The sequence below is a fragment of the Pollicipes pollicipes genome, unplaced genomic scaffold, assembly GCF_011947565.3.
Source record: "Pollicipes pollicipes isolate AB1234 unplaced genomic scaffold, Ppol_2.1 Scaffold_4219;HRSCAF=4965_pilon_pilon_pilon, whole genome shotgun sequence".
NCBI lineage: Eukaryota > Metazoa > Arthropoda > Thecostraca > Pollicipedomorpha > Pollicipedidae > Pollicipes > Pollicipes pollicipes.
This window is the reverse complement of record NW_023596448.1, coordinates 289,065-301,284: the sequence shown is the minus strand read 5'-3', so window position 1 is coordinate 301,284 and position 12,220 is coordinate 289,065. Positions and strand designations below refer to the sequence as shown.

At 51.2% G+C, this 12,220-nt stretch overlaps 1 protein-coding gene across 1 annotated transcript; it reads left to right on the top strand.

Moving 5' to 3' along the window:
• The first annotated feature begins 244 nt into the window (after nucleotides 1-244).
• Nucleotides 245-11,607, top strand: LOC119095891 (venom serine protease Bi-VSP). The gene is made up of 7 exons (XM_037218750.1): nucleotides 245-393; nucleotides 2,976-3,208; nucleotides 4,634-4,875; nucleotides 5,668-5,858; nucleotides 6,997-7,089; nucleotides 7,824-8,029; nucleotides 9,908-11,607. Exons 1-7 carry the CDS (start codon nucleotides 309-311, stop codon nucleotides 10,079-10,081), a joined length of 1,224 nt encoding a protein of 407 aa, XP_037074645.1. The 5' UTR covers nucleotides 245-308; the 3' UTR covers nucleotides 10,082-11,607.
• Nucleotides 11,608-12,220: the final 613 nt, after the last annotated feature.

Here is a 12,220-nt window from a genome sequence, read left to right as displayed (position 1 = left end):
GAAAAAGTTGACGGAGGCAGTTGGCTAGGAAGGTCCAGCCAGCGAATCACTAACGCTGTCTTTGCAGCTGCTTATGGCGACACCCAACTGCCATGCTCCCGTGTGTATAGGTCCCCCCTGCGGAGTGGTGCTGAGCGCGCCCCTGCTCGCCGTCAGCGGTCCGCTGGGTGTTCCGTCTGACTCAGCGCGGCCCGGCCAGCGCTATATTAGCTGGGCGCGAGGGGAATGGCGTCATTCACGGCGCGGTGCGGCAAGACATTGCGCTGCCCGCACGTTCCAGGCTGTCTGAGCGCCTCAACTGTGCTGCCATGGCGAGACGCGCTGTCTGGATGCCGCGTGTCTGCTGTCTTCTCGGCGCTGTCTGGTGTCTGTCGACCTACGCCTCAGCGCAGAGTGAGTGCCCCGCTCCTCCATGCGCTCGTGCCCGGGTCTAGGCCGGCTGGGGAGCTGCACTGTTTACTGTGTTAGCTGGCACTGGGCTGTGGAAACACGGTACGCCTGTTGCTATGGCTTCGACGGTAGACTAGAAGCACGGGAAGCTCCGTGTTAATTCAAGCATTCAAACGTTGCCAAATTTCTGCCGACATTCATAGAAGAGGTTAATCTTGTGGTTCACGACGTGTTAGATGCGGAATCAGTCACGACATTGTGGTCCGGAGGGTTTCAAAGTGCTGGAGAACGAAAAGCGCCTTCTGTTTGCGAACCGGACGGTGGATCAAGATAAGCTTCGATGCCTGCCAGGTAAAGAGCAAAAACGGGCCCGTGGGGCGTCACATAAATGAGGCTACGCTCATTGACGCCAAAGTGGTCGAGGCGCAGGGCAACAGATGTGCTGAAACAAAGAGGTCCACCATTGTGTCCATTGTCAACGCGGAGGAGGTATGCCTTACTTTCTTTGAAAGTTCTTTCAGTGATGTGAGTGGCCAATAGCTTAATTTAGCTATATATATATATATATATATATATATATATATATATGATTATTATATTTTAGATATAGCTAATGTTCAAGTGAGTAAGATGTGGGTGTGACAACATTTCATCTTGATTTTATTTTCCGATGTTTTGTCAGCATTTGCTTATATCTTGTGAGGTTGGTTGCACGCAGGATAATAGTTTTGGGACATTATGAGCTATTTGACAAACGTTGATTTGATATGGTGTACCTTCCTGCTAAATTGAATGACTCCATGACAACACAACCACGCATTAACAGAAAGCATGCTCGATTCAATATCAGACCAGTTGATGACATTTGACAGTTTCTTATGCAACAATTTTGCCACCTGCTTTGAAGTGAACTGTCAGACCATAGGCACCGATCTTGTCACACAGTCTCAACGCGATTCCTACATTGTTGTTGATTCCTACAATGAGTCATTTGTTTAATGTTCACGCAACGACGTAGGGCTAATGAACACTGATATAGCGCCAGATTTTGCCAGAGCTGAGTTGAGGGACAAGGAGCAGCAGCATCTCCTGCATCCTCCAGACGGTCGTCCTGGCGTTCTGCGCATGCTCCTCCGACATAGAGCACAATGTGTTGTCTCGTGCCTCGGAGCCACGGAGCCCATGAACAACGCTGAAAAACAGCGCCGTGCTGTTCGTTCCCTGGCACTTGGTGATTACATCATGAACCGTTAAACGCACCATATTTCTTAAACTGCGTTGTCTGGGTCTTGTTGTTGTCTTGTTGTCTTGTCATTGTCTGGTGAAGTTTGTTCTTTGCATGTCTGTTTTATTGTTTTGGTTTAAATGTAGTTATAGGAAGGAATAACTATGACACCTAGATACTGATGGTGTCGTTAACACTGTGGTCTCTGGTCTTCTCCGGCACACCACTCCGCCGAAGGTTCTCTGCGTTCTCTGCAGTGATCTGCATCTCCATTCTTCCGGTTACTTCCAAAGAAATAAGGCAAAAGAAATACAAAAGCGTAAAATCCGTCGCGGATCGTGAATTACTAAGGGTACAAAACGGCTAATGATTTTTTGATGTAGGCGTGTCACTTGCTGTGCTCATGTGTCTAATGATGCCAAAAACCTGAAACGATTCCTGCTTCTTTGTGTATAACACAGAAACTTACAATATCCATATTAAGTTTGTAACAAAATGACCTCCTAAAAAGCACTTTGTCAGTGACTTCCCACCAGGGTTCAAGGTCGGCGGCTAAAATTATAGTTTTCATATTCCCCACTGCGCTTACCTGTTTGTCCGTCGATGTTGTTTGACACTGACGTCGCTGTTGTTTGACGCTGTTGTTTGACGCTGACATATCATGAGCATTACATGCCAGAAAGCAAGAGTAGCATCACGGAGTCAATTCATCACTTCATAGCTTTTTGGCCTGACACTTTTTGGCCTGACACTGTTGGGCCTGACACTTTTGGGCCTGACACTTTTGGGCCTGACACTTTTGGGCCTGACACTTTTGGGCCTGACACTGCGCGTGGGTTCCGCGCGCAATGTTAAGCGGCGCATTCAAGCACGCCGCGTGTGATCGCGCTGGACCTCGCGGGCCTTCCCCTTTAAAGGTCTTCTCTACAAGGAAAGGTGGCTACCTGAAACGTGGCGCATCTGAGGGCTGGATTCAACACCTGCTCCCCATGCCTGGGCTAGATAAACTCAAGTGAGCGCAACACTCATGTCTTCGGTGACATCTGTCAAGTGCAAAAACAGTCTGGCCTGTGCTGCCTCTCACCCTGTGCCTGGCCATCATACCAGAGGTGTGCTGAAACCCCACTGGATAATGCTGGGACCACCGTGCTTGTGCAGCCTCCATGCTCAGGGTGAGGATACCCTTGCTCCTGTTGCGGCGACACTGGTGCGTGCAACAACTCCGAACACAGTCCGTGAGATAAAAATCCGAAAAGCCTGAGACCCGCTCTTCCGAGATCTCTCGCCGAGCTTCTACCGCAGTCGTGGCCCCATGAACGTGAACATGACACAGGAGTCTAAAGCGCCCGTCCCTTGGCAGTCATCTTCGGCTCGCGGCGAAGACCTCAGCTGCCGCCGACCAGGCCAACTGTGTCACCTCCGCCGCGATCGGCGGCGAGTGACCTCGGCTCGGCCTGTCTAACTCCGGAGAGACATGCGGGCCGCTGTGGCGTGGTCACCAGCTGCCCTTCGCTGACCGAACACCTGCGCAGGAGGAACGTGCCCTACCTGAAGGCGTCTGTCTGCGGCAAGCACGGCACCACCACGCTCCTGGTGAGGCTGCGGAAGATGACGTTAGACGTCACAGGCTGTTCCTATTTTTTTCAGAAGGGGACATGGCGCGCGACTAGGCGAAGCCCCTTTCGCAGAGTCAGGCGACTTTGATGGTCACATCATCGCCCAGCAGTCGTGCCTTTAATCAGGCATCAGCTACCTCTCATTGAGGCGGTTTGCTTCGTTTGCTGGTTTGGAAAGGAAATGGGCAGGGGATAAAAGCTGAGACGATCTGTGCGACTATGCCAGCTTTGATGAACGTTCGGCGACGGGGAGTCTCGTTGGCATCCGCTCCGGGCTCAGAGCACACACGTGATCAGCCGCACTCTGAGCTCAGGGCACACACGTGATCAGCCGCACTCTGAGCTCAGAACACACATGTGACCAGCCGCACTCTGAGCTCAGAACACACATGTGACCAGCCGCACTCTGAGCTCAGAACACACATGTGACCAGCCGCACTCTGAGCTCAGGGCACACACGTGATCAGCCGCACTCTGAGCTCAGGGCACACACGTGATCAGCCGCACTCTGAGCTCAGGGCACACACGTGATCAGCCGCGCTCTGAGCTCAAAACACACATGTGACCAGCCGCACTCTGAGCTCAGGGCACACACGTGATCAGCCGCGCTCTGAGCTCAGAACACACATGTGACCAGCCGCACTCTGAGCTCAGAACACACATGTGACCAGCCGCACTCTGAGCTCAGAACACACATGTGACCAGCCGCACTCTGAGCTCAGGGCACACACGTGATCAGCCGCGCTCTGAGCTCAGAACACACATGTGACCAGCCGCACTCTGAGCTCAGGGCACACACGTGATCAGCCGCACTCTGAGCTCAGAGCACACACGTGATCAGCCGCACTCTGAGCTCAGGGCACACACGTGATCAGCCGCGCTCTGAGCTCAGAACACACATGTGACCAGCCGCACTCTGAGCTCAGAGCACACACGTGATCAGCCGCACTCTGAGCTCAGGGCACACACGTGATCAGCCGCGCTCTGAGCTCAGGGCACACACGTGATCAGCCGCACTCTGAGCTCAGGGCACACACGTGATCAGCCGCGCTCTGAGCTCAGAGCACACACGTGATCAGCCGCACTCTGAGCTCAGGGCACACACGTGATCAGCCGCGCTCTGAGCTCAGGGCACACACGTGACCAGCCGCACTCTGAGCTCAGAGCACACACGTGACCAGCCGCACTCTGAGCTCAGAGCACACACGTGATCAGCCGCACTCTGAGCTCAGGGCACACACGTGACCAGCCGCACTCTGAGCTCAGGGCACACACGTGATCAGCCGCACTCTGAGCTCAGGGCACACACGTGATCAGCCGCACTCTGAGCTCAGGGCACACACGTGATCAGCCGCGCTCTGAGCTCAGGGCACACACGTGATCAGCCGCGTCCCTGCGACAGTGCTGCCCGAACGACGCGTCGCCGCCCGCGGGCAGCGCCAAGTTCGTCTCTCCGCCGGGCTGCGGCATATCTTCCCTGGAGGGCATTCGCATCGTGGGTGGCGTACCCGTCCAGCGCTTGAGCGACTTTCCCTGGATGGCGTCACTCCTGTACACCGAGGAACCGTTCAACAGATGCGGCGGGGCAATAATTGACCGACGCTGGGTGATGACGGCTGCCCATTGCATCAACAGCAAAGGACCGTAAGTGGTGGCAGCGGCCCGGCCACGGCTATCGAGCGCCGGCTGTGGCAGCGGCGCGCCCTGGAAGGTCACGTGGGGGCCGAGAGCGAAAGGAAGCTTAGTGACGTGGGGAAAAGATGCGTGGGGTAAATATTGCCGCAAAGGCAGAGGTTACCTGCGCATCTGCATTTTTATGTAAAGTGAAGGTTGATACGGCACTAACACACCGAATGTGTTATTAGTGTCAACTGGTGCCAACAGCACTTCTTTCTTTTCGTCATACCCAGGGACTGGACCACACCGATCTCTTGTCCTCGTAAGAGTTCCTCATCTGGCGCACATGATACTCGTCGAGCTGTTTATCATCGGTAGAAACAGCTAGGATACTGCCGTTACCAGACGCTTGGCGTCTAGACTCAGGGGGCGTCCGCCATGATGGCATGCCAGACCCGTGGCCTCCGTGATAAGCCTGACAACTGTGAGCACTTGGCTTTTGATATGCTCCGGCGTAGACACGGTCATGTGTCCAAACGTCAACAATTACGATGTCGCAAAAGTGTGGAGAGAAAAACGCTCCTGCGATTTCGATAGTTTCTGGGGCCCTGTGCATCCTTGTGCCCATAATTCATTGTCGATGTTGGAATGTGAACAGGTGTAATTGTTGTTTAAGGGTGTCCCGTCACAAGACTGTCCCGTCACATGCGTCTGATGTCGTTCACATCTGATGCCATCCCGTCACAAGACTGTCCCTTTAAGACTCTCCCGTCACATGCGTCTGATGAGCCTGCCTTTAGCCTCTGGTGCATATTTCAGAATCAAGGTTCACGCGGGAGACCTCGATCTAACCACATCCATTGACGACAACTTCTTCCACCCTCCTCAAGACGTTGAGGTAGAGCAGATCTTCAAACATCCCGACTACAAAAAAGGCTTCAGGCGACCGGACAAGGGACTCTTTAACGATATTGCCCTGCTCAAGCTGAAGAGTGACATCAGGTTCTCAGGTGAGACTTCCCCGGTGGATAGGTGGCCAGTGGTTCTCATCCAGATAGGTGGCCAGTGGTTCTCATCCAGATAGGTGGCCAGTGGTTCTCATCCAGATAGGTGGCCAGTGGTTCTCGTCCAGATTCCTGACGTCATTGAATCATAGACTAGAACTTGCTGTACAGAACAATGCAGGCAAGCCCAGATGAATGCTGAAGCTTGATTACGCGTGTGACTTTTAAGATAAAACGTGTGAGCGGGGTCTGTTTTGAAAGGTGATTGGGTGGTTTGGAGTATCTCCATGTGGAACGGCAAATAGTGGCACGGAACAAGTGGGTCCTACGCGTCTTTACACAAGGGTCAACAAAGCTCAAAATTTAGCATATTTGTCCGCTGAAATTCCCAAACTGTTAACATGCTGAAGATTACAATGCAACATACCCCAGCCATTGCGCCATAGTTGATATACCCGAGACAAACAAGCTTGGGAGATATTAAAAGTCACGAACGCTGTGACCCACGAGTCATCGAAGTCTATACGCTTCCATAAGATGGCTAAGGTGTTTTTGCGTTTCGGCGGTCAGAAAATGGAAAATTTTGTAATTTGTTGATCCGTAAGTCACGATGTTCGCAATCGACATGCTCCATAGGTGTTTGCCTCCATTAAATCAACTACACCAAGTCAAACACTGTATCAAATTGTACATACAACTCAAATGTTATAATACAATGGTATCAAATCCTGGCAGACGGAATTTGAAACACGTCTGACTTAGAAAAAAGGTAGCGGCTGTGTGCTACCTTGTCTTCCGTTTTCTTTTCAAATGGTCTTCTTTCCTTCATTTACAAAAAAAAAACTACCTTTCCATAGATGTGCTCCCAACGGTCTCCACTTGAGGCGTGTCAAAGACCTGGTGGGGCGGGAACTGGGAACAACGCGACGTTTGCACTGGGGATGATTTCACTGGTGGCAGAGCAACATTGTCACTGAGGGTGAATTGCTCTGCTAATAGGGGAGGCGGGAATTGGTCGCTACTGGCGGAGATTTGCCGCTCCCCTCCCCCCTAACCCCCCCCCCCCCTCCCCCGCCCCCGCCCCCACCCCGATTGACGTGTTGAATTGACGTCTGCGTGTTTACGAGGAATGGTTCGTTTCCAGACATCGTGAAGCCTATCTGTGTTCCGGGGAGAGCAAAGAAGGACCCATATAGCGGGGAAGCCGCTATTGCTGGATGGGGAACGACTGCATACAGTGAGTATAACTTCGCTGCGATGTAAGGCTCCAGTGGTGGTTCACATGCATCATCTTATATCAGTGTTAGTCACCAACTTTGCGCTGAGAGCAGAGCCGGCGTGGTTGCAGTGCACGCACAAGCAGTGTGTGTTACTTGCGTTCGCACTTCTTTCATTTTGCACACAGATGGCACGTGCGGAATGACGATTGCAGTACTGGCCACGTCAACTGTCGTTGGAATTGCTGCACATGAATATATTTCGTCATGGGAAGACGATTCCGGCGTATTCGTTAACTCAATGTTCTCCGCATTGTCACTGGCGTGGTCCTTCATCTTCTCTTTGATCTTGCCTCGGTCTCACCTTGCTTGTTTGTGACCATCCACCGGCCCCCTCACCCTGGCGTTAAGGCCGCCACCTCCCGTCCCTGTGCCGCCCGCCGGCGGTGTATGTAAGGAGCACATGCAAGTGGTGCGCGTAAGGTGTGTGTGCAAGGGGTGCATGCACCAAGTGCACGTGTGGGACGTACGCAAGGGATGGATGCGTTGGCGTGCACATGGAATGCGTGCACGTCACTCTGAGTACATGTACAGTGTGTATGTTTGAGCCGTATATAAAGAGTGTATGTGCGAGATGTGTGTAAGAGGTGTATGCACATGGTGAATGTAGGAAGTGGTGTACGCTCAGTGTATGCGCGCCCCTCCCGCCGAGGCACGCCGCCCCTGCTCATGCAAGCCGCCCGTCCTTCGGCAGAGGGTTTTGCATCTAAGAGGATGCTCTTTGCCGCAATCAATTTCACGCGGTTCGACTCGTGCCAGAGCAACTACCGCGATCTGGGCATGCGCGTCGACGCACGTCTGCACCTGTGCGCCAGCGGTAACGACAGGAATCGGACGCGCCCCGGCTGCACGCCGGACTCGGAGGAGATCCGCTGCCAGGGCGGTGTCGACGCCTGCGAGGTACGACACGCGCGCCGCCGGGGACGCCCAGGTGGCATGCGAAGGCACCCCGAGATTTCTGGAATCACTTGTGTGCGTGTGGTATGCTGAGAAGGATATTTGCGGGTTTTTAAATAGCCAGGGCAGTATTTTGATTTGCACCGTGGAACTCCTGCATTCAAGCAGGTCACGCATAATATATTCATTGTTGCGCGATGACGTGTGTCGCCAGCAAACGATGCAACGATTAATTACTAACAGAGCATGGAGTTGGTGACGTGACAGCTTAGCACGCGCCTGGGTGGCCGGTTTAATACCTTCGCTCGGGTGTGGGTCAATTTGACCGCGGTGAGATTTCAGGAATTAAGAGAGCTAGACACCAAATTCACAGGGTGTATTGGTCTGCACGTGAGTTCAATTAGATCAACTTTTGAGGTTCCTATGTCGTGAACTTTGGGTTAAATAAGGTCAAACAAGGTCAAACGCCAGATTGGTCTCCAAGGTGCCCCAGAACCTAAATACCTATTCTAAGCAAAAAGTTGCATGATCATTTGAGGTCAGTGACCTTGTATTACCTTTTGAAAGTCATGGTGGCCAAAATCATGCAAGATTGCTTTGCATTTTCCGCTTGGAAAAGCGACAAAAATTACGCTGTGCAGCATGTTTATAAAACCAAAATATCGACCTGGGTCATTTTAGGTGAGCGACCTATTCTGAGGTTTCAGGAGTCCATGGGAGATGTATAATGCCGTTTCAGTTATCAATAAATTTTAAACGAGCACCAAAAACCACCCCAAACGCCACACCATAGAGTAATAAAACAAGTTCGCTTTGACCTTGCTCTAACCTTAATAACTGACCCCAAGTCAACGGGGTTTGTTCATTCAATTGTTGTGTTGTCTAATACAGCATCCCAGAGATGAATGGCTGGGTATAACATTCCATTGTTGCGTCAAAATGAACGATTCCCTAGTCATTAAATTCGCTGAATCCATGGCCTAGCCTTGACCTGCTGTAGGTCAGCCACGATAACAGGTACATCTTAATTTTTGACACCAAACGATCCGCTATTTAATTTCTACAGCTATGCGTAATTTGGCGCGGCTACGTTGCGCCGTTCGGAAACCATTCCGGAAAAACCGTCGACGGGCGTCAAGTTGGCCCCCACCCGAGCACGTGTCAAACATTAGGATGCCTTTTATGAACGAGATGTGCCGCATGTGGTGTGGCAGATATTGGCATAACTGTTGACATTATTTGGGCAGCGCCAGCAGTATTCATGATTCAACTTGACAAAACTATAGCAGCTCGGCCGCCATTTTGAAACAGGATTCTGCGGAATTTTAATCCGTTGTGACTATTCCCTTCACAGTGTCGGCCTGTGCTCAACTTGGTATAACCGGCACTGAGCACAGGCCGGCCACTCTGTTGTGCCTTGGCATAGAGACCATAGCGGGGAATATCTGCCTTACCTTATCCTCCTACTACCCATTCTGGATCAATTCTGTGATTACTTGATCATTCTGGATCCGTTATTCACCCGTTCACATTTTCGAGCTCTGGTTCTAAGCTGTGCACGAGTGGCAAGAAAATTCATACCTTAACTTATTCTTTTGCGTTGATAATTGCAAACGCGGTGTGAACGGAACAAGTTATTACTGAAAGTAAGCGCAAGCACAATGTGTAGTATTTCTTAAAGCACCTACCCGACATTTCGTAAACGTCTTAACTATATCTCATACTTATAGTTCTCACAAGATCATGACCCGACCCAATCCGTCACCTGCGGTTATGCATGGGTCCACCCAAACCGTGCAACGCTCTACGTTGGCGACGTTGCGGCTGGACGCACGTGTCGTTGGCGACGTTGCGGCTGGACGCACATGCCGCTGTTGGCAGGGTGACAGCGGTGGACCTCTGATGACCTACGAGAAGACGAACGGCACGCTCAAGTTCTCCGCCGCCGGCGTCGTGTCGTTCGCCGTGGGCTGTGGCAACGCCAGGTTCCCGGGCATCTACACCCGCGTCGACTCGTACCTCGACTGGATGGCGCAGACCGTAGCCGACAACTGAGCGACAAGACTGGAGCTGTCGGGACTGAGGCCGGGGCACCGACCCACCTCCCACAGCTCAAAAGCGCGCGACGACAGCGCGCCCGGCGTAAGCCCCAGGCTGCCGGTAATATTCAGGGCACGAATTTGTGATGTTCATCTTAGTTGGCTGGTCACTGTGCAGCGTTCAGAAGCGCTGGATGTGGACACCTCACTTATTTCGCCAGACCAGGGCGTGGCGGAGCGCTCCAGACCAGACCAGGGCGTGGCAGAGCGCTCCAGACCAGACCAGGGCGTGGCGGAGCGCTCCAGACCAGACCAGGGCGTGGCAGAACGCTCCAGACCAGACCAGGGTGTGGCGGAGCGCTCCAGACCAGACCAGGGCGTGGCGGAGCGCTGGAGGAGCGAGACTAGCTTTTGGAATGGGCGCTGTCAAGTGCTAAGTGGGATAAGTGGTAGAGTGAAGTTGGCTGTTATTGAGACTGCTGTCGGATGAGGTAGAACTCGCCGATGTGATAGCATGTGAGATCTGGTTGTTAACTGCGCTACACCGGTCAATGACAGTATTAATGTCTTGGTTGATGTGTTACTGAACTTTAACTAAATCAGAGGATAAATGATTACATTGCAGTTGATGCGGAGGCTTCGACCGTTCCCAGGGTGCCATCCTGAGGTGCAGCACTTCATTTTGTTGTCCTGATAGCTTTTAATGCGCTGCTGTTTCTCAAATGTTGTACTCGGATGATCACTCGCAAATTATGTAGTTTAAAAATTGCATGTGTTAGAGCGTTCAAAATTCGATTTGCAACATTGAAACATGGAATAGATCAACAGCATTTGACAACTTTGGAAGCATCTGCCGTGTCCTCAACGGGATATTACCAACTTGGTAAACAGCATTGCCATAATGTAACACTTGTCCCAGCAATGTTATCGGGGTGCCGAGAGTTTTAATTGCGTCGATATTTTTGAATTTTGATAATTAACTTTCAGGTATGAAAGTGAAATGAAATCGTCTGTCAGTACCAACTATTTGCATGTTGCTACCCAACCTGCTGACACCCAAAATTCAGGGTGTGCTGAAGCCGGTGGGACCAAATGAGCCAGGCTATTGTAATGGCGTACATTGTCACTGTCAGTGTCACGACCAAGAAGTGCTAGCAACAGTACAGCACTATTTTGGCGACGTTTTCGTTGTCGGCTCCGCTTGTTCCAGTGTCAAATGGATGGCAATTCACAGGGATGTCTTCTTGGCAGTCGGAAATTCTTAAGGGAAATATCCCGCTTTTTTGCGCTTTTCACTTATTAATAGACCAGACGCGTACTATTCGGTCAGCAGTACTAGTTTTCTCGAAGTCCGGAATAGCCCAGAATTCGATTGGAAGTGGAAGAGACGCCTGTGGAAGAAATCTCATTATACCCTCTGCTCACCACCATAAAAGTGATACATTTCGTTTGCCTGTTGGTTTCCAATGAGTACGCTGTATTATGTCAGAACACACTAATGTGTCAAAATGTTTGTGTAATAAATGCTACTACAGCTTGCAACACTATGTCGAGCCAAAAAGACACGCGAACATGAAACTATTATCCAGCGAATTGAGCGTCATGTCATGATTTGGCTTTTATTTCTTCCCTATGGTGTTTACCATCGTGGCTGTTTTCAAAGCGCACTTCGGCTTTAGAATTGGGAGTATGACGTGGTTCATAGTGACGCACTGGTTCAGTCAGCCCGTGTGTCTCTCGGTAACTGGCGCTTGCCGCTCGCGGAGCCAATCCCAAGCGCAATTTTATTCGCAGCGATAGAGACGCTCACGACGGTTGTCATGACGACGGTTGTCGCGACTGCAGAAAAAAGCGCAGTGCTGTTATAAAGCGTTGAGAGCGTAACTTGGACTAAAAATCATCAAATTAATTTCTATTATGTATTAACCACGTTTCAGTAGCACTATATAGTGCTACTATTAGACGCAACTGGTCCTACGATTCCAGAAGGGTTTTTTGTTTTAAATACGCCCCAAAGGTGGGACATTCCCTTCATACGAAGTAACACATCTTGCCATGCTTTCACTTATTGCTAGATTGGACGTGTGCGATTTGATCCGCAATACCAGTTTTCTCGAAATCCTTCTGAATAGCTCATAATTTCTGTTTGAAGCTG